The sequence below is a fragment of the Leucoraja erinacea genome, chromosome 13 (genome assembly GCF_028641065.1).
Source record: "Leucoraja erinacea ecotype New England chromosome 13, Leri_hhj_1, whole genome shotgun sequence".
Taxonomy (NCBI): Eukaryota; Metazoa; Chordata; class Chondrichthyes; order Rajiformes; family Rajidae; genus Leucoraja; species Leucoraja erinaceus.
In genome coordinates this window covers 21,137,274-21,161,263 of record NC_073389.1, presented here as the reverse complement: position 1 = coordinate 21,161,263, position 23,990 = coordinate 21,137,274, and the positions used below count along the sequence as shown (strand labels likewise).

The window sequence follows — 23,990 nt, the reverse complement described above, 5'->3', positions numbered from 1 at the left end:
TCTGCTGAGTTTGCCCTTGACTCATACTCGCAGCATGGTCGTCGCGAGGTTGAAGGAGGTCATAGAATGTCGTAGGTAGGTTGTAGCAGGCTCTGGTGCTAGTCGTAGGTACTTGTGGCATCAGGTTGGTCAGGGTGGTTTTCTAGCATGATGAAAAATGTCCACAAGTAAAAAAAGGTTGTAAATTAGGTCGTGAAAGTGGGACAGGTCCTTAACTGTTCATTAAATGTTGGGATAGTTCCAGCCTCAACTACCTCTTCTGGCAGCTTGTTCCATATGCCCACCACCCTTTGTGTGAAAGGTTAACCGATTCCTATTAAATCTTTTCCCCTTTATCTTGAACCTATGTCCTCTGGTCATCAATTCCCCTACTCTGGGCAAGAGATTCTGTGCATCTACCCAATGTATTCTTCTCATAATTTGTATACACCTCTATAAGATCACCCTTCATCCTCCTGCTCTCCAAGAAATAGAGACCCAACCTACTCAACCTCTCCCTATAGCTCAGACCCTACTGTAGTGGTTCTTAACCTTTTTGGCACCAGTACGAGCATACGCAAACAAAATATTACATGTGGTATGCACCTTTGTTATGCTCCTAAACATGGGCTCAACAAATTGATATGTTATTTGTGTCCCCTTCATGACCCCCGGCAAAGCCCCAAATGACCCCCCATAGGGGGGTCACGACCCCCCAGGTTAAGAACCACTGCCCTACTGGCACCATCCTCGTAAATCTTCTCTGAACCATTTCAAGCTTGACAATATCTTTCGTATAACACTGTGCCCAGAACTGAACACAATACCATAAATGCGGTTTCAGCAACGTCTTATACAACTGCAACATGACCTCCCAATATACTCAATACTCTGACTGATGAAGGCCAATGTGCCAAAAGCCTTTTTGACCAAGTTATCTACCTGGGACTCGACCTTCAAGGAACTATGCACCTGCACTCCTAGATCCCACTGTTCCACAACACTCCACAGAGCCTACCATTCACTGTGTAGGTCCTGCCCTTGTTCAACATCCCAAATTGCAACACCTCACACTTCTCTGTATTAAATTCCATCAACCATTCCTCAGCCCACCTGGCCAATCGATCAAGATCCTGCCACAATCTTTCACAACTATCTTCACTACCTGCAAAACCACCCACTTTTGCATCATCAGCAAACTTGCTGATCTTGCCCTGTACGTTCTCATCCAAATCATTGATGTAGATGAGAAACAGTAATGGCCCTAGCACTGAACCCTGAGGCACAACAGAAGTCACAGGACTCCAGTCCGAGAAGCAACCATACCCCATCACGCTCTGCTTCCTTCCTTGAAGCCAATTTGCTATCTATTCAGCTATCTCTCCTTGGATCCCATTTGATCTAAACTTCCAGAGCAGCCTACCATGCAGATCTTTGGTGAATGCCCTACTGAAATCTATGTATACAACATTTACAGCTCTGCCCTCATTGACCTTTTTGGTCACTTCTTCAAAAAACACAATCAGATATGAGACACGACCTCCCACGTACAAAACCATGCTGACCATCCCTAATCAGCCCTTGCCCATCCAAATGCCTGTATAACCTATCCCTCAGAATATTCTCCAGTAACTTTCCAACTACAGATGTTAAGCTCACCGGCCTATAGTTTGCAGCATTTTCCTTGCAGCTCTTTTTGAATAGAGGCACAACATTTACCACCCTCCAGTCTTCTGGCGCCTCTCCTGTATTTAAGGACAACTTATAAATTTCAACCAGGGCTCCTGCAATTTTCTCTCTATTTTCCCACAATGTCCTCGGGATTATCTGATCAGGCCCTGGAGATTTGTCTACCTTCATACCTTCATACCTTCAATACTTCTATGACGTTAATACTGACTCAAGACACTTCCATTGAATGCCCCAAGTTCATCCATCCTACTGCCTTTCTCCTCGGTAAATGCAGAGGAGAAATACTAATTGAGGACCCTGCCAATCTCCTGTGCTCCACACAGAGGTGACCACTTTGATTCCCGCTTTTCACGCTTCTATACTTGCCTGATGAGAGAGCGGAGAAGAGGGAGTGACTGGGGTGAGACTGATCCTCAATTATGCTGGTGGCCTTGCCGAGGAGTGTAGTTGGAGTTAATGGAAGGTGGAGTGCCGTTGGAATCAATGGAAAGGAGTTTGGGTTTTGCAAAGGTCTGGTCTACATCCACATCTCTCTGCAATTTCTTGCGGTCTTGGAAGGAGCTGTTCTCAAACCAGGCAGTGATGCATATAATGCATAATGCAGCACGCTTCTTCTTTTTGAACTGGCCTTTGCTATTTTTTTAAATTGAAAAAAAGACAACTCTAGACTGTTTGGTTGACACTCAATTTTACCTGGATATCCTGAACTTTTGACCAAATTCCTAACAACAACATCACGGTGCCAAATGAGAGGCATTTGGGAGAAGGCAGGAGAATGAGGTTAGGAGGGAGAACCATTATTGAATGGCGGAGTAGACTTGATGGGCCAAATGGCCTAATTCTACTCCTATTCCTTATGACCTTATGAGTCCACAAATTGACTCACTTGAATCCAATAGGCAGTGTAAATCCAAAACATTGAGAGGTGGCTCAAAAGGCAAGCTTAAAAGAAAATTGTACAATAATCAGTACTGTCTGAAAAAATAAAATTGACTGTTTGAATTACATGACCATTTAAATCAGGGCTTAAGGTTACCTTTTGGGAAGGATGAATCGCTGCTCTTTAAAACATTCATGGATTGATAACTGTGTTTTGTTTAAATTTTAAACATTATCTCATGCTCAAAAGGCAAATATTTTCTGCAATTAGAATGCAGAGTTGCTCCACTTTAGATACTAACTTAAGTTCAAAATCATTTGTATATTCTTCTTCCACCATTGACATTTCACACTTTGGCTACAAGACTGACTGCAATAGATATCATTGCTGAATGGATTAGAATGTTGTGACATTTTAAGGTGTATTGAGTAACCTGCAGTATGCTCATGATTTATTACAACACAGTTCAATATTTTGTGGATTCTTATGTTTAATAATGGGAAGTTTACACAATTAATTTATATCGATTGCAACTGCAATTTGACCCTATACCACTTATAGCCACTGTTTCTTATTTTGACAGATCTTTGTCTTATTCCTCTATAAGATCATATTTCCATCAAATGCTTTCAGTTTAGTTTAGTTTAGTTTAGAGATACAGTGCGGAAACAGGCCCGTTGGCCCACCGAGTCCGCACCGACTAGCGACCCCCACACATTAACACTACCCTACATGCACTAAGGACAATTTACACTTAATATCAGGTTCACAAACCCAAGCCGATTAACTTATAAACCTATACGTCTATAAAACCGAAGATTTTGGAGAACCCACTCGGTCACGGGGAGAACATACAAACTCGTTACAGACAGCACCCATAGTCGGGATCAAAGGTGGTTCTCTGGCGCTGCAAGCACTGTAAGGCGGCATCTCTACCGCTGCGCCACCATGCCGCACAATTCAGATTGGTTTTCTCCATTCTTTCCACACAACTGCTCAGTTTCTCCCCCACAGGTTTGTAGGTTAATTCTGTAAATTGCCCCTGTTGTGAAGGATGGAACTGGTGTATGGGTGTTCGATGGTCGGTGTGGACTCGGTGGGCTGAAGGGCCTGTTTCCACACTGCATTTCTAAACTAAACTAAATTTCATATGAAAAGAATCTGTCTCATAACTCTTGTATGAGAAAGTCTCCATTGTTTGGATATCTTAATACATTCAAGCGGGCAGAAGTGGAGGATTGCAGTAGGACCAAATGTGTGCCTACATTTGAGTGAGAAATGAAATGATTACAATAAATGTGCTCATCAACAACTCTGGCACCTGCCTCTTAAATTTAGCCAGTCCTATTCAGTCATATGGTACAACACCTGTCCCCAGTTGTAGGCAATGACTTTAAGAGGGTGACTATTAAGGGGGAGGGGAGGAAAGAGAGGGAATGTAGGGGAATGCGAGGCTCCGTGCCGGTTGCTGGGTCTCTTAACATTGACCAGAAATTTAACTGGACCTGTCATCTTAATACACTGGCTGCAGAAACGGGTTTGAAATGAATTATGGTGAGTGACTCACTTCAGGGCCTCTCCAGCATTTCCTCCACCATGAAGGCAAGAGGTTCAAAAGTATGAACACGCACACCTCTAGATTCAGGGACAGTTCCTTCCCAGCTGTTATCAGGCAACTGAACCATCCTATCATCAACTAGAGAGCGGTCCTGAGCGACTATCGACCGCATTGTAGACCCTCAGACTATCTTTAATCTGACTTTACTGGACTCTATCTTCCACTAAACTTTACTCCCTTTATCCTGTACCTCTGCACTGTGAATGGCTTGATGGTAACCATCTGTATGTAGTCTTTCCGCTGATTGAATAGTACGCAACAACAAAAAAGTTATTCACTGAACCTCGGTACACGTGACAATAAACTAAACTAAACTAAACAAGTCAGGAATACTTTTCATTTGCCTGGATAAGTGCAACAATGCACAAGAAATACAACATCATCCAGGCCAAAGCTGTCAACATGGTTGGCACCCCATCCAACCACCCTAAAGTGGAATTCCTCAACTAGTGGATGGCTGCAGTGTGTACGACATACAAAATATTGCTGTGGTGGTACAGTGCAAATGGCCATTGTTATGCTATTCCTGCGGGATGTGGGAAGACGGAGAGACTTCCGGTGTCCCTGAGAACTACACCTGTCAACTGGGGAAGAGGTGATAATGAAGAGATTTGACAGCACTGTGCCTCTTCGAGCTGGATGTTTTAAGGTTGAGGGAGGACCTTATTGAAACTTACAGAATAATGAAAGTAATGGATAGAGTGGATGTGGAAAGGATGTTTCCACTGGTGGGAGAGTCTAGGACCAGAGGTATGGAGGAACTTCTTTAGTCAGAGGGTGGTCAATCTGTGTAACTCATTGCCACATAGGGCTGTGGTGGCCATCAGTGGATATTTTTATTGCAGAGATAGACAAATTCTTGTTTAAGGGTTATGGGGAGAAGGTAGGAAAATGGGATTAGGAGGCAGCGATCAGCCATGATTGAATGGTGGAGTAGACTTGATGGGCCGAATGGCCTAATTCTATTCCTATAACGTGAATGTGGATATAGGAATTTGAACAGTGGACAGTAGGATGACTAGGGTTGGGGAGAGAGGAGAGAGGGAATGCAGGGGTTACTTCAAATTAGAGAAACCAATGTTCATACTGCTGTGTCATAAGCTGCCCAGCAAAATATGAGGTGGTGTTCCTCTAGTTTGCATGTGGTCTCACTCTGACAGTGGAGGAGGCCCAGGGCTGAATGGTCAACATGGGAATGGGAAGGGGAGTTAAAAAGTTTGGCAACTGGGAGATCACGTAGGCCAAAGTGTTCATCGGAATTTTCTGCAGTCATGAGTCTTGGACAACATATGTTAGTTTTCTAAAAAGGCTAAACAGTTTCCACCTTCATTACCTCTGATGCATCTCAGGCAAATCCTGGCGGAATAAGGTCACCAATGAAGCATATAAACTCCACACTGCCCAGGCACTGGCAAATAATGAGCACTATAGAACATAGGCAATACAATAGGCAAAAATAACAGTAGGACTGCACAGTGGCGCAGAAGTACAGTTCTCCCTGTGACTGCGTGGGTTTTCTCCGGGTGCTCCGGTTTCCTCCTACACAAGATGTACAGGTTTGTAGACTAATTGGCTTCAGTAAAAATTGTAAATTGTTCCGAGTGAATGGGATAGTGCAAGTGTACGGGGTGATCGGCAGTCGGCGCGGACTCAATGGGCCGAATAGCCTGTTTGCGCGCTGCATCTCTATAGTCCAGGGGTGGGGAACCTTTTCATGTTGGAATGCCGCATTAAGTTAGCTGTAATCTAATAAGGCCGCATCCAAGAAACGTCAATTAGATATAGGATTATTTCGTTAAATCTTTTACTCTTTGGTATTTTAGATACGTTCATTTTAAGATTAAAATAAAAATAATAAAAGATGAACAAAAACATATTAATAAAAATAAAAGGATTTGTTCTACAAAATTTGGATTCATTCAAAAGGTCGCACTTAATGACCTAGAAGGCCGCATGCGGCCTTAAGGCCACAGGTTCCCCACCCCTGCTATAGTCTAAAGTTCTAGCACAAGATGGCGTCTCCAAAGTGTAACAGGTGTCAGCCACTTGAAAAGCATTTGAATAGAAGGTGATGTGGAGGGGGTGGGAGTGGGGGAGTGATAGAGAGGGCGGGATGTGGTGCTGTCCACATGGATGGGGAAGGCAGTTACTTGAAGAAGCCAAGGTAAAGAAGCATGAAACTAAGGCAGGTCTCAGGCCATTAAGACATTGCTTGAGGTCTTTGTTCTTAGTGATCTTCAAGTTTGTGTTAGAATATTGCACAAGTGTTATCAATCCAACATTCTGTGCCATTTGACATTACTGTGCCTCCATATATTTGCTCTTCATGAGAGCAGAAGACTCAGATTTAAAGACCAGAAAACATAACAAATGTAATTAGATTTTGGATAACATTCTTTCACAAGCAGCAAAATAAATTTTAATACTGCAAAATGGGACTTCATACCTTTTATATTATTCCTGGTTGCGTATGTAGGCTGATCATGTCACGCAGTGTCAAGCTACCCAAATATCACTGACCCTCCCTCCACACCTGGCCCAGTATCTCCCACTTCCATTACAGTAGTTCATCGTACCCTTCTCTCACTATCACCCAGAATCTCCATCTTGCATGTCAAGCTAATTGAAACGAAATGGATCCTCATTCATGCCAAAAATATTCTAATAATCTAAAATTGTAGGTGTTTCTCTGGTTTATCTATTAATATCTGAGATGTGATAACATTCACTGTATTTTATTATTAAACCTCGAGGAACACATTGGTTGCTCTCTTCTCTTTCTTTAAATCTTCTATTTTCACGGATTAATTCATATTATTTCACCATCAAATAATTAATAATCTGTTGTAGGACTGACTTTAAAATTATTTGTGGCTAATTGAATACAGTTTATATGAAAACACTAACACTAAACTGTAGGTTTAAGACTGCAGTTTGATTTTTATGTTCTAGCTGTGATAAGGAGTAAGAATGGGTGAGTGCTGCAGGAGATTCCATTTTGTGAATGGTATATTTTTAAAAATCTTACATATAATATTACTGCAACCTCGCTTTGGTTTGTAGTTAATCTGGAGAGCAAAAATCCAGCACAGGGTTGTTAGATTTTAAATGAAATTAGTGACCATTTCTTTTTATTCTTTGTTGTAATTCACAGACATTAATTGCTTTGTTGAGACTAAAAAACATGCAGGTTTCAAAGGGTTAAAGCATGCTGACATTATTGTTCAGCAGCTGGGTTAAAAAAAAAAAAGCATTCAGAAAGAAGTGTTCAAAAATGTCCTAAATTCTGCCATTTCCATTATTCATGGGAGGGTTAAAATCAATTTGTCAGACTGGCCCTGTACAGCAACACAGCTTGGGTGTGGCAGTTCACTATATTAATTGTGTGATGCTCTTCTGGCGTTTTGGCAACATTTCAAAAAAAATATATAACACAAATCAAATGTTTGCCTATTGTTGCGAGAAGCCAAATAATTAATAAAAAGGCATTGCCAATTTAATTTTTTTAATATTATACCGAAAGTACAAAGTATTCTCGTTATAAATTGTGGTAAGGTATCCGAGGGTGTGCTACAAGATGCTGAAAGGCATTTGGTACTTAAATTGTTAATACTCCAGAAACGTGAACACTTAGACAGTGGCCACTGAGGGTGCAGAAGAGATGTTTAATATTTAATGAGCTGTCTGGGAGTGGTGGCACGGATGGGTGGGAGGTGGTGGTTTTGGTGGTGGGGGTGAGGAGGGGGGGGTGAACTGCTAGCAGAAGTGGTATCAGCAGCATTTGACTGTGCAGCTGACGGGAGTGCCTGTGTTTGCAAGAGAGGCAGAGAGAGGGTGTGAGAGACAGGAAGAGAGGGAGTGAGAGAGCAGCAAGAAAGAGAATAGGAAGGGAGAGGAAAAGAAAGGGATACAGGCATCATGTTGTGCTGCATTAGAAGAACTAAACAGGTACAAAAAAATTGTCTTTTTTTTGGTTCTTGGACCAACATTTCTGCAGTGATCTATCTATCTTATTAGGAATAGAAATTGAAATACTTTTAGCAATATAAATGTGTGAAATTTATATCTGAAAAAAAAACTGCTTCTTAAAATGTTGTGACTTCAATACATGATATGTTTGCATGACTATTGCTTGATTGAAGATTAAATTATGAAATGGAAAAAAGGAAAAATATATACATGATGCTTTGTATGTGATGGTGCTTTGTTTCATTTTACTGAGATCTGATAATAAAATCTATCCCAGTGAATAATTGCAGCTTTTACTAATTGCAAGTGAATTTGGAATTGACAGATTGTTACTATCCTTGTTTGGTTTTGAAATTCTGGATGTAAAATTTTAAGGTTTTTCTTTCCTACAGCTAAAGGAGTTAAAATACCTGAAATGCATCAGGTTCAGCACAGCATTTGAATTCTGCCAGTGCTTCCATTCGAGAATGCCTTTTGGTTTGATATTCAACAAGCATAATGCTAAGTCTCTGGGATTTTAGCCAGTGGCTGATTTAAATTACACATTAGTTGGAGACAACTAAGAATTAGAACAAATGTACCTAAAACAGTCCCACTGTTTTGCACAAAGGCAATTGCTGCTGCTTTAACCGGAAAAAAATAAATAGTATTCACGAAAACTGTGTTCCTGTATTAATCGGGATGAACAGAGAATGTTTTTTTTTAATGGGCAGATTTTCAGCTAATTAGCTGAATCTTGCACTGGAATTTCATCCTGTGAACATACGGTTTGGCTGCAGAGGTCCAGCTTTGGGAGTGGCACCTAGTATGCAAGTCTAGCTAACACTGTACACTGATCCTTGTGGTGGAGTCTTTCCAAACTCTTCTTTCTGTGCTGAAATTTTATTTAACATAGGATAGTTTTTAATTCTAAATGCATGAAAAAAAATTGTTTTACATTTAAACCCTAAACATTTTAAGGGTGATGAAAATGAAGAAAACAAAGAACAATGCCCAGGAACATGTGAAAGGATGTTCAATTCTTAATTTTAATTTGACATGGAAGGAATATCACTACCACCATTCTGCTGTATGATACAATAATCTTTGCAAGTGTTGTAAAGACAATAAGATTTTTGGGTAAAGCATCTTGTGGACTGGTGACCTATGCCAACTTTATAATGAGGATTTGGATGGGTGATCACAGCATGAGCGACACTCTTATATGTCTCAGTCTAGTTAATGGATTGCTGGATATAATACCCACAATTGACAACCAATTATTGTATTTTTACAATAATTATGTTGAAAGAGTACTGAGATATTCTTGAAAAGCTTAACTTTCAGGTAAACCTGAATATTCTGACTTGGTGGATTTACAGAAGAGAATTAATGCTTTCTTGTCTTTTATTTGATTTTTTTCAAGTTTCAATTAGAATATACAATAGAAGTTTCATTAATCAATGCTGTCTGTAATGATATAATTGAATTATAGCAAAATTAATTTGAAACTGATGGATAAGGCAAAATTAAATATAGAATCTAATGCTGCCAATATTCTTCAAAGTGCATCCACTGCCTCACCCAAAAATCAGGCGATATTATCTCCAAAATCAGATTTGCTAAGAGAGATGCACTATTGTAGAAATATCAACCCTCCTAAATCTCTTTCAAAATTTAATTTGTAAATTGCAGGAAATAAAAGCCTTCTTCTAAATGCAGGAATTTAAAACTAAAAAGATAATTTGTATTTTTTTAATATGTAATAGCACACACAAATTAATCTGCTAGATAGGAACACTTAAATCATTTGTGCAGGGACTCTGTAAAATGTATTCTGCATTGGCTAATTGATAGAAACAATTTGGAAAGATAGTATTCTAGAAGTCTATTGTAATTCCACTAAATAGGCTTTTACTGCAATAAAAAAGGAAGTGTGCACTGAATGGATGAGCTTTGTTTTATGCTTGAATTAAACCCGGTATTTATTAATCATCAATAATGCAGAGCAGGGTGGTCATTAGTTCTTAATTCAATGCATCTGCTATGGTTTGGCCTGGACTCGGGTAGCTGGAGTGTTCAACCAACATATAGCTGTCCTAAGCTCAGCTAATATGGCTTTACAGAAAAGCTTTGTTCTATACCAGTAAGTGTGTGTATATATACATATATGTGTGTGTGTGTGTATATATACACACGCACACCCACTTCCTTGTATAGAAGTGTGTGTGTATATATATATATATATATCTATCCAATATAATATAATATATATATAATATATATATATATATAGCCCTACCCCACCTACTTACTAATAGGCACTGCAGATATTAGGAACACTTAAAAAATCAGTGTGTAAAAATATACACCCGCACGCACACTTAAATATATATAAGTGACACAGCAATAGTTTGAAGCACCATATATATTAATCTAAGCACACACTAGGGTATACACATGCACTAGGGTATATATAAAACTAGGTGGGCAACAGCATTATTTCGAAGCACCCAAATATCATGATGCCTACTGAAGTTTTAAGAGTTCCTAATATCTGCAGTGTCTATTAGTAAGTAGGTGGGGTAAGGCTTTTGATTGACGAAATAGAAAAAAATATTATTCATTCCTTTTATGACTACAAAGAAAGCCCAGAAAGACAATAAAAGGATGACTTCTGGGCAATCTTAATTGTATTACAAGGTAATTGTTATTCCTGTAAGACGAAGGATGTGGGGAGTGTCCTCTGTATCTGGAGGAAAGTGGGTTGGCAGCCCTCTAGGGAATTAGCATCATCATTTCTGAATCATTTTGATGATGTAAACCTTTGTGCTTTGTGATGAGCTTTTGTTACACAATAGGCCTAATGTGTCATTTAAATATGATCAAGTCATCATATCAGTTTTCCATGCAAAAAAAAAAAACACGATTGCCTTTGTGTGCTGGTGTAGCCTATATGTCATCTTAAAAGCAAGAAGAATTATTTCTGAATTATCAAGAGGTTTTATTCTGTGCAACATTCTAAATTAATCAGAACAAAATAGATAAAATATTTATGATAGGTTTCCGTATTCTAAACCATTCATTCACTTTGAATCTATTAAAGATGTTAATCATTAAACATTTTCGAAGCTGTAAATCTAATGCTGATCTCTAAATGGTTTTCCAAGAAGCCTTGGCCCACCGACAGCCAGGAGTGGCCATGCTTCGCATTTTATTTGCCAACTTATTAATGCCAACTTGAATCAGAATGTGGAGTACATGATGATGACAATGGTCAACTATCGATCCACCTCTTATTTTGCCCTCTCTCGTCCACTGACACTACATACATTGGTGCTTAAAGAATTACTTCATAACAATCTGTGTTTAAACCTTTAATGTCATGTAATATACAATCTGACAATTGTCATCATTGTACATAGTTAAATAGGAAAGGCTGTTTTGACACATGCTTAGTCCAATTTGATTTCAACGGATACTTTAGGCATGAATAAAATGTAATTTTCTTCCATTTACATAATTAAGTATAATCAGTATTTCAGTTTTTTTTGGAAGGTATTTTTACCTGCCATCTTCAGAAATTAGTTGTTATGGCTTGTAAAAAAGTGTAACTAACCCACAGGGTCATGCATCACTGAATGGTAATTCAGGAGCACTGACCTTTCAGTGTCCAGGTAGACGTATAAAGTAAAACAGACAACTGTAATAAACTCTATTTTATGTCTCTGGTTTCTAATTATATTGGAAAACACATCCCAGCTGAGGGCAGACGCCTCCCAGTGGGAGGGAAAGAAAAGTTGGTTGTGTGCCTTATGGCAGACAGCCAAGACGTACATTATTGGAGACCTGGAAGTATGCTGCTGTTGTAAGGTGTGTCCCTCAGGCAACGCTAGTAAAGAGAGAGTATTAGGAGGACAAAGAAAGCATTAAAGCTTTATAAGAAGATGCGTGTGTGTGTGGAAATATGTGTGAATATATACGTGTGTATATATATATCTATATATATATATATATACACACACACACACACACACACACACACACACACACACACACACACACACACACACACACACACACACACACATATACACCTACATACGGACATATATATATATTATATATGTAGAATATATATAGTCTATATATATACACGTATGTGTGTATATGTGTCTACATTTACATGTTCTGCACACACACATATCAGATATGTACATATATGCAGAAAGCAAGATGATTTTCAAAATTAACTAATTTTTGACATATGCTGTTATTTTTCCGTTGATAATGGTGTGAAATAAAATTCTCTTAGACTTTATGGATTTATTTTGTATTTTATGCTGTTCAATAAATAGATTTTCAACATTATGTTACATTTGTAAGTTAATGAAATCCACTTCCTCACTTTGCAAATTGGCTTAATTCATTCTCATTTCATAAATCTTTAAAAAAAATGTTTTTATTCCTTATTTCTTCTAACCAAAAAGCCACTTGAATTGACGTTTAGGTGGTTGTAGCCCTGCAGAAGCTCACAACAATAATTATATAAATGAGACTGCATTCAGCACTAAGTATTTAGAAGCAGGAGGCTGACCTTTGAATATGTATGAAACAATTAAGCAATTGTTCTCCATATTAAGATTATGGTTTACTGAATAAACTAAAGCCTAGTGCTGGACTGAGACTTTAACTGCTGTCCATGCTTTTCTTTATCAAGGTAAAGCAAGCTTGTTCTTTCAGTTTAATGTAATGCATTGATGCTTCTAAATTATTATTTGAATTTAGATATGAAATCTATTGAAATGCTTCAGTTGTGGCAATATCTACAAGGTTTAAGCAGATTCTACAACTCTAATACTGTCATACCATCGTTAAACACAAGCACGAGATATTTTTTTCCCAAGACTAATATTTTTGAAACATGATATCAGTGTTCACACAGATATATCTCGTGGACACTTGACACCTTGTCACTTTTGATTTCATCATCTAGAGCTATGCTGCATCTTGGTCGACACCAAATGAACTCCACTCACTTCAATACCATCGTGCTCAGAAGAAGCATCAAGAGTCAAGAGTGTTTTATTATGTCCCAAACAGAACAATGAAATTCTTAGTATGTATCTACGTGTAGACACACACACACACACGCACACACACACACACACACACACACACACACACACACACACACACACACACACACACACACACACACACACACACACACACACATGTGTGTGTATGTGTGTATATATATATATGTATATTTTAAAATATATATATTTATTAATTTATAGTCAAACAAACAATACCAGTGCAAAAAGACTAAAAAACAAGTATTTGTAGTTCCAAGCTTAATTGGAGCTTGTTTAATAGCCTGATGGCTGTAGGGAAGAAGCCGCTCTTAAACCGCAATGTTACATGTTTCAGGCTCCTTCTTCCCAATGGCAGGAGTGAAATTAATGTATGGCCAGGTTGGTGTGGGTCTCTGATGATGCTGGCTGCCTTATAGAGGCAGCGACTCCTGTAAATCCCTTTGGTGGTGGGGAGGTCAGTACCTGTAATGGAATGGGCAGTGTTCACCACTTTTTGCAGTCTTCTTTGCTCTTGGGCATTCAAGTTGCTGAACCAGACTGTGATGCATCTTTTCCATTTACTTTTTAATGGTAAAGTATGGATGGGTTTTTTTACGTTGTTAGGAGCCTTGTCCCTTTTTTTTATCTCGCGCTGTTAGTGGAAATTCAGTAAAAAGTGAATACTCTATAATCTAAAAGCAGAACACAAGTAAAGAGTCACCCATTATTTAACATAAGTAGATTAGTATTTCCAGGTATGTGTACAGGAGTAAAACCAACTTGTGTGTCATTTTAACTCTATTTTTTTGACACATTCTACTTTTATAATTTTAATGAGAATTTAATTTTACAACTGATTTCCAACATCTAAATAACTGCCCCACGTGGTTTGAATTTGGGACCATGGTAAGTTCAATTTTTTGCACTCTCAAAATGAGATTTTGATCTGAAACCAAAACAAAGAAAGTTGACCCATTACTGCAATTTTCAGGTGCAAAATTGAAAACCACTGATTTAACTCCAGTTTAGTTGTAGTATCAATCATTCCTGGGTCATATCGTGCCTCAGAGAATTAACTTGGGCACTTCTGTATATAATTTAGCTCAATACATCTGACATTTTTTCTTTTGACAGTCATATGCCGGATAGAATTGAACATCTTCCTCTCCCGACCTCTCCCACTAGGCCATCACCCACTGTTGCTTTTGGCTGCAATTCTATCATATTCATCTACACTGAACTAAAAAGTGGCAAGATCACTAAAAATGCATCAGTATACAGGGTCTCTATTCTGATACTCCTGCATTCTCTCTCCTCCCCTCCCTTCCCCCCCCCTCTGCCCCACCACCCCCCACCTCCCCCCCCCCCCACCCTAGTCATCCCACCAGTTCCACTGGTCGCATCCTTGTATCCCACTTGTTATCACACCTTCCCCAGCTAACAATGGGCTCCACCCTTCCTGAGGTCATCAGTTGCCGGCCCTGAAATTGTTCTCTCCTTTTCTCACCTCCGGTTTATTTACCCCCCGCCCCCCCCCCCCCCCCCCCCCCCCCCCCCCCCCCCATCTCTACTTTCAGTCAGAAGAAGGATTCCAATCCTTCAGATGAAACATCATCTATTTTTTCACCCCAGAGATGCTGCCTGACCCACTGAGTAACTCCTCCATTTTGTGTCTTGGTCATCTGCCAGCCTCAGTTCTCAAGGCTCAGGGCTTTTGAACCTTGTCCAGACTTTTTAAGCTATGTGCACCCTTAGTTACACGCTGCATTTTCTACCACCTAGATGATCCCATATATCATCAGGGCATGGGGCCACTCAGTCAAGGCAGATGATTTCTGGAGAGATGGAATGGGGGCTCTACATGGAGAGGAGGTTGTCGTGTCCTCTCCCTCAGAGCCATGCCAGCCTTAAGCTCTTCTATAGTTGCTAGACACAAATAGCTGGAGTAACTCAGTGGGACAGGCAGCATCTCTGGTGAGAAGGAATGGGTGAATTTTGGAGTTGAGACCCTTATTCTGACTATATTTCCCATTGGAACTAGTCCTGTCCTTCCTCATGCCCTTCCCACACTATTGCAAGAGTATAGTAAAGTCATAGAGTCATGCAGCGTGGAAACAGGCCCATCAGCCCAACTTGCCCACACCGACCAACATGTCCCATCTACACAAGTCCCACCTACCTGTGTTTTGCCCATATCCTTCTAAACCTATCTTATCCATGTACCTGTATAAAAGTTCCTTAAACGCTGCCATAGTACGTGCCTCAACTACCTCCTCCGGCAGTTCATTTCATGTATACACCACTATTTGTGTAAAGATAGTTACCCCTCAGGTTCCTATTAGATCTTTGCCCCCCCTCACCTTAAACCTAGTTCCTCGCGTTCTCAATTCCCCTAGTTTGTACACTTCTATAAGATCACCCCCTCATCCTCCTGCGCTTCAAGAAATAGAATCCTAGCCTGTTCAAGGGAGTAGAGAGTACTACAGAGTTCTTTGGGATTTCCTCATGCAATTTCCTCTGGGAACCCCACAGTACTCTCTTAGTGCATACTTTGCTCTATATTACATTTTTCATAAGTTATTGGAGTGATTTATGAACTTATGAAATGGTAGGAACTTATGAAATATAGTAATTGTGGAGTAGACTATTTAGCCCATCTAGTCTACACTACCATTCAATCTTTCCCTCTAAACTCCATTCTCCTGCCTTCTCCCCATGCCCTTTGAAACCCTTACCAATCAAGTATCTATCAATTTCCACCTTAAAAATTAAATATTAAACTTTTGATCAACTTCCAGATGTTTATGAGCAGGAAATGGGACTGGATGTCAGTGCCACACTTAACAGCTGATAAATGTGCCAAAGAAGAGTGAAATCCAATTTATTAGCACAAAGGCACAAAAATAAGTAATCTTACTAATGACGTTGTTGTATAATTCAATGGATTTAGTAGTAGTAACAACATAAGTGCTGCAATCCTGGTGGTTTGGCACTATGTTTTACCTTCAAGCAATGATTACTTGCATATTTGAACAATGAATAACAATGGTTTTTAAAAATACATGAATTATCCACATGGATTCAGCTAAAGCAAGATATATATAGAGCAGTGCTTTTACGATACTTTGTGGAAATCAGTTTTGCGAAAACCATTGTAAAATTGCTTTAAAATTCCACACAAATCCCATTAAAACGAATTATAGAAGAAAGGGGCTTGTGTTTCTATTTTGACTCTGAACCAGTTTTTGTAGGCAAGCACGGAGTAAGTGAGGTGCAAAAATTGAATCTAATGTAAACCCACTGTGTGAGTTGTAGGGCAGATAGTGAGTGGGTAAAAGGGTTGCTGGTATCTCCCATTGGGAACTACTGTTGTAGTAGCAGTTTTGTGCGAGGATATTTCCTCGTGGAGCCTTAAATTTTGCAGCTCCTCATCACTCAAAAATAAATTTTGATTATAAAACCCTCAATTTTCAAAGGCCAAATTGCATTGTTGCCCCCCCCCTCCCAAGGAACAAGGAACCGCAGATGCACAAAATGATGGGAGTAACTCAACGGGTCAGGCAGCATCTCTGGAGAACGTGGATAGGTGATGTTTCGGGTTGAGACTCAGTCTGAAGAAGGGTGTCGACTCGAAATGCCACCTATTCATGTTCTCCAGAGATGCTGCCCGACCGGCTGAGTTACTCCGGCACTTTGTGTCCTTTACTGCAGATTGCGGAAGTCTGTAACTTACTTGTGAGTAGTTGAGAACTTGCCGTTCCCTTTGAAATCGATGGACGACACCCGTCTCATCAACCTAACACTTCCAGTAAGTTCCTGAAAGTGAGTTGCGTCCTGTTAGATAACAAGGCAAAAAAATATTTTAAAAATCCGATGCATGTGAACTCAAATGGCTCTTAATCTTGCTTATTACAAATGCCATAAGGAAGATTATCGACAGTTATCAAACAGACAAATATTGCAAATATTCAATTGGCTTATGCTGAAGGTAAAGAAAAATAAAGATGCACTCTTTGCTAAAGTTAATGATCTTACAATCTTTTGAACTCAAATCTCAACTCCTTGGATCTATGTAACTTATTGCCACAGACGTCTGTGGAGTCTAAGTCAATGGGTATTTTTAAGGCGGAGATTGACAGATTCTTGATTAGTAATGGTGTCAGGGTTTATTGGGGGAACGTCAGGAGAATGGTGTTGAGAGAGAAAGATAGATCAGCCATGATTGACTGGCGGAGTAGACTTCATGGGCCGAATGGCCTAATTCTGCTCCTATTACATAGCCTTATGACCTGCCTTTGTTTATTGTCCCCCAATTGTATCCATTGAAAGAATAATACCATTTTCTTGACATGATATCACAAGATCCTTAAACTACATTTCACAGAAATGCAATTTTAGTTTAGTTTAGTTTAGAGATACAGCATGAAAACAAGCCCTTCGGCCCACCAAATCCATGCTGACCACCGATCACTCGTACTCTAATTCTATCCTACACACTAAGGACAATTTACAGCGCCCAAATAACCTACAAACCTGCACCTCTTTGGGATGTGTGAGGAAACCGGAGCACCCAGAGGAGACTCACGCAGTCACAGGGAGAACGTGCAAACTCGTTACAGACAGTGCCCGTAGTCAGGATCGAACCCTGGTCTCTGGCACTATAAGGCAGCAACTCTACCGCTGCATCATAGTGCCACCCCAATTTCTATGCATGGAGTCAATCTTCCAACATAAAGCCGCCACATATACTATAAATGACTGGTGTGCAACATTTGTTCTAGTACATAAGATTGTACAGTAGTAATGCTCATGGGACTGGCTTATAGTCGAAAAGAAAAGGATTTGGCAAGATTACATCACTTCGTGCAAACATGCTTTACAATTGTAACTTTTTGCTGTCCACCCATGCAGATCCTGGTTGTTTGGACTTAAATCCTAACACTAGAATTGAGCACATGATCTCAGCTGACTCTCCACTTCAACAATGATGCCATTTTACAAATAAAATCTTAAAACCAAAGTAGCGAAGAGTGGTGAGATTTCTTAATAACCTGCCCAACATTGATCTATCAAGTAATATTTCTAAACTACTTATAAAATGGTCACTCATCTCATAAACTGCGCAAGCTTTCTTTCACAGTTGTCCAGCAAATTGTTTTAACTACAGATGAAAATTAATCCATTAACTGCAAAGTGCTTTCTTATTCCTCTAATGAGCAATGTAATATTTGATATAGATTGTCAAGAAGCCTTTTAGGAACATTGCATTTGACCTTGCGGTTTAAGTGATGCAGGTAGAATACACCTGCCACCTTTGAAGTGTTTCGGTAGATGGTCTGGTGGTCTGACATATTTCTATTAAAGTGGAATTCGAAATTGGACCCAAAGTGAATGTGATTTAATTTATAATTTGAGCATATCAGAAGCCAAGTGACAAGTTCTGCAAATGGAGGTGAAAACTGAAAATCACAAGAGCACGGTGCATCTACGGAAGGAAACATTTTCCATGGGTGTCTTAAGAGGAATAATAAACCACTTACTGGAGTTTAGTTTAGCTTAGTTTACAGATACAGTGCAGAAACAGGCCCTGCGACCCACCTAGTCTATGCATCCCCCGTACACTAGTGCTATCCTACACACTAGTGACAATTTACAATTTTTAACGAAGCCAATTAACTGAGAACCCTGTACGTCTTTGGAGTGTGGGAGGAAACTGGAGCACCCAGGGAAACCCCCGTGGTCACAGGGAGAACGTACACACACTGCACAGAAAGCAGCACCTGTAGTCAGGATTGAACCAGGGTCTCTGATGCTGTAAGGCAGCAACTCTAACACTGTGCCTCCATGCTGCCCTTCATGGTCAATTAATTAATTAATCACAAATGATACATTTATCTCACACACTCATGTGCCTCATTTACACAGATACCACACAGCTTCTCTCTCTTTGGTGTAACACAGCAATGAGGGATTCAGTCCATTCTCTTCTCAGATAGATTCATACAGCACGGAGACAGGCCATTTGGCCCAACTTGCCAGTGCTGATTAAGATGCCCCATCTACACTAGTCCCACCTGCCTGCCTGCCTGCCCACATCCTTCTAAAACGTTCCTATCAATGTACCTGTCCAATGTCTTAGATTCTTAAAGGTGAGTGAGTCTCTGGAGACGTAGTTATTTATTGATCGGATAAATAAGAGACATTTTGACCACTTCTGTTGACTTGCTTCTCCTTTTCACTTGTAGACTACGTATCTATTTCTGCAATAAACTTTAGACTAGATTTTAGATATACAGTCTGGAAACAGGCTTTTTAGCCCATTTAGCCTGTGCCAACCAGCGATCACCCCTTACCCTAACTTGCACACATTGGGGGAACGTTTTTTTTTCCAACTTACGGAAGCCAATTAACCTACAAACCTGTACGACTTTGAAGTGTGGGAGGAAACCGGAGCATCAAAAGAAAATACACATGGTCACTGGGGGAACGTCCAAACTCCGTACAAACAGTACCCGTAGTCAGGGTCGAACCCGGGTCTCTAGCGCTGTGAGGCAGCAACACTACTGCTGTACCACTGTGCCATCCTTAAACTCTTGTTCATTTATCGCCAAAAAGATTTATTCCCTTTCTTGCTGTCATATTTTGGTCAACATGGAATCTTCTGACTTTCCCTTCAAGTTACACAAGATAATGTTTCATACGACAGACTTGAACTGTCCTACCAAAATCCCATATCCCTATTTCCTCCTTAGCATTTTGGTTCCCTCCTTGGGAAACCAGCATCTGTGTTTCTATCTCCTCTTTCCTCCTTGTTCATTGGTCTTCACTTGCTTGTATTATCTGAAGTACCTCTCTTTGCCCCCAGTATCAAATTGGGATTTTGTTTTCATTTCTACTGATATTATTTCATTTTCTTGTCTAATCTGAAAACCAATAAACTCACATCAACAGCTCTGCTGTGTTAAATCCAGGAGTAGAATGTGACCGCGTATGATTATTGAATAAAAAACTCTTCAAGGTTTCCTTAAGAATGCATATAATCCTTTCATCTATACCGTAAGGGACTTTAGGGAAATTAACAAAGCATTTCTTGACATCATTGTACCCAGCAAAAGGTGTAAACAGATATCTGACCATTAACTATTCAACTGGAAACAGATTGGTCTCCACCCTTCACTTGTACATGCTGCCATTGTGTATGATCCCACACTTTAGACTTTAGAGATACAGCATGGACCCACCGAGTCCGCGTTGAACATCGATCACCCTGCACACTAGCAGTATCCTACACACTAGGGATAATTTACAACTTAACCAAAGCCAATTAACCTGCAAACCTGTATGTCTTTGGAGTGTGGGAGGAAACCGTAGCACCTGGAGAAAACCCACATGGTCACAGGGACGAGATAAAAGTACCATCACCATATTGCAACTTTAAGGAAGGGGGTACTGATTGGGGATGATCAGCCATGATCACATTGAATTGCGGTGCTGGCTCGAAGGGCCAAATGGACTACTCCTGCACCTATTGTCTATTGTCTATTAAAGTCTCACTATTAACAATACAGTCCTTGCCTTGCTCCGAGGTTAGCCTTGCGCCTGGAGCACAGGGAGATTGGCACAAGCCACATTTTCCATCCAGAATGCTTGTAACCATTTTGAACCAGATATTTCTGAGTGGTTGATCTCAGTGCCACCCTGATCCTTACAATAACTTGTCACCACCTTGTCACGGTGGGGAAGTTTACATGCACGCGTGGGGTTCAACCCGATAAAGTATGGCCCAAGGAGACCTCAATGGTGTAACAGGTGTAGGATGGTGGCCAACCAGTACGTGGGCATCGCAACGGCTGAAGAAGGCTGTAGCAGGGAGAGACTCCCAACCATCGTATAGTCCATACCCTCTGTCAAGGACTGTGTGCCAGTCTTCCATTTATCATCCTCCACATGTTAAAAGATGTAATGCACAGGATTCCTCCTGGAGGGATAAAGAGCCACGAGGAGATCAATCATACTAGACTTAGAGTGATTGACGATGAATAAGTTCTTAAGTTCATAAGTCATAGGAGCAGAATTAGGCCATTCGGCCCATCGAGTCTACTCCACCATTCAATCTTTCCCTCTCAGCCCCATTCTCCTACCTTCCCCATAACCCCTGACGCCCGTACTAATCAAAAATCCGTCAATCTCCGCCTTAAAAATACACGTCTGTGGCAATGAATTCCAAAGATTCACCACCCTCTGACTATATAAATTCCTCCTCATCTCTTTTCCAAATCCTTTTATTCTGAGTCTATGGCCTCTGGCCCTAGATTCTCCCATTAGTGGAAACATCCTCTCCAGATCCACTCTATCCTGGCATTTCACTATTCAAAAGTTTCACTGAGGTTTCCTCTCATCCTTCTAAACTCCAGAGAGTGCAGGATCAGTGCCGTCAAATGCTCAGCATGCATTAATACAATAATTCCTGGGATCATTCTCCTAACATTTGGACCGTCTCCAACACCAACAAATAGGTTGGAACTTGGAAGAAACTGCAGATGCTGGTTTACAACGAAGATAGACAGAAATTGCTGGAGTAACATAGTGACAGGCTGCATCTCTAGAAAAAGGAATGGGTGATGTTTTGGGGTGGAGACTTCTTCAGACAACAAATAGGTGCCTGTCTTTAGTCATTTCAAATCATTCATATGATAACTGGGAATGAGACAATTAGATAGAACAAATGTTGATGGCCAACATAACCAGTACTAAAGCAATGTGCTCCAAAATTCACAATGCTTGCAGGAAATCTAGTACAGTCATGCTGCAAGGATGTCATCCACCTGACAAGGTATAAATAGCCCACAACCTTCACACAAAGGCAGGGAAAATCAACTGCAGACAATTATCACTCCAACAGCCTGCTTTCAATGATCAAAGTAATGCAAAGTGTCTTCAACAACGTTATCAAGTGACACTTAGAATCATAGAGAAATGCAGCATGAAAACAAGCTCTTCAGCCCACCGAGTGCACGTCGCCTTTCAACCATTCATTTACACTAATCCAGTTTAATTAAGTTTAACTCCATGCAGATTCTCCCACACGCCAGGGGCAATTTACAGTGGCCAATTAGTCTGCCTACACGAACGGCATTGGGATGTGGGGAGAGAGTTGGGGGTGTGGAGCTGGAGAAACCCACTTGGTCATGGAGCGAACATGCTAACTCCACACAGACAGCACCGGATTGAACCCGGGTCTCTGGCGCTGTGTGTCAACAGATCTATCAGCTGTGCCCAGTGTACCATTTGCAACTCTTGGTCAACAGTAAAGAGCTCACGAGGCTCATACGACCACAAACACAATCTCACCTTGGTCCAAATGTGGGCAGAAAAGATTAATTCCAGGTGTGACGTCGAAGAAATTGCCTCTGACTATGAGGAGGCATTCTCCTGATTGTTGTTTCATGGAAACATGGAGTAAACATGGGGCATGTTGCCGTGGCTGGCGTAGAAGATGTCTGAAGAGGGGTTCTGTCCCAAAACGTCTCCTATTCCTTTTCTCCAGAGATGCTGCCTGACCCGCTGAGTTACTCCAGCATTTTGAGTCTATCTTCAGTGTAAACCAGCCTCTGCAGTTCCCTCCAACAAAGTCTGAAGATGGGTTCTGACACAAAATCTCTCCTATTCCTTTTCTCCAGAGATGTTGCCTGACCTGCTGAGTTACTGCAGCATTGTGTCTATCTTTAGCATAAAAGAAGACCGGCTAGAGATTGCTGGAAACCAATTATCTCAATGCTGCCAGATTTCCTCAAAGTAGCGTCCTGCACTGGACCAATGTGAGCAACACCGTTAAAGATCTTTCCTCCATCTTAAACTCAGAAGCAGGGATATTTACTGATGATTTCAAGATGTTCCATTCAATCCAGATGAAGTGGGTGAGAAGGTTTAAAATCATGAACTAATATTATTACACTCATGGTGGAGATGCTTCACATGCACAGGAAAATTGTAGCAATAGGCATAGATAATGAGGGGCAAGAAATACATGGTATTATTAAATTTAGTGTATGATGATCTCTAAAGGGACACGTTGTCCATGTTTATTTATTAGCCAGTCAGTCAAACAATGAGGATTAATGAAGGACGACAATCGCGCAGCTGGTAGTGCCGTTGCCTCACAGCGTCTGAGACCCAGGTTCGGTCCTGACCTTGGGTGCTGTCTGTCTGATGTTTGCATGTCCTCCCTGTGACCATGTGGGTTACCTCCGGGTACTCTGGTTTCCTCTCACATCCCAAAGGCATCCGGGTTTGTGGATTAATTGGCCTCTGTAAATTGGCCCGAGTATATAGGGACTGGATGCAAAAGTGGGATAACATAGAACATAATGTGAATGGGTGATCAATGGTCAGTGTGGACTTAGTCGGCTGAAGGGCCTATTTCAATGCTCTATCGTTCAATGCTGTTTCAAAAGCATGCACTTTTATTCATAATCCAGTTGAATAAATTGAGAAAAGGTAGATGTTTGAAATTTAACTGATGTACTTTTCATTTGTACGCACAAATGTTTCTGCTCTTTTAATTCTGACTTTTAACTGATGAGGTTTATTTCTATTGAATGTACATTTTCCAAAAATAAATCTTGGGAAGAAAGGATAAATATATTGGGCAGTGTGAGTGTTGGAATTGTTTGTGCCTTGTGTGTGAATGTGCGGATTCACTTTGAAGATGATTCAAATGGATAGGTGCTCATAATGATATCATGATCTTTCTATTTGGTGTTTGTCAGTGTGTTGTGCACTTGCAAAGTGT

The 23,990-nt window shown here is 40.4% G+C and overlaps 1 protein-coding gene across 2 annotated transcripts in view; it reads left to right on the top strand.

Annotated features, from left to right (window-relative positions):
• Positions 1 to 23,990, top strand: part of gap43 (growth associated protein 43) — a 215,262-nt gene that overhangs the window by 80,418 nt on the left and 110,854 nt on the right. The window contains exon 1 of one of the 2 annotated variants that reach the window (XM_055644557.1): positions 7,944 to 8,117. The exons of the other annotated variant lie outside the window; for it this stretch is intronic. Coding sequence (XP_055500532.1) covers positions 8,088 to 8,117 — 30 coding nt within the window. The 5' untranslated portion in view covers positions 7,944 to 8,087. Of the gene's footprint in view, positions 1 to 7,943; positions 8,118 to 23,990 lie in introns of those variants that run through there. 2 annotated transcript variants of the gene reach the window in all.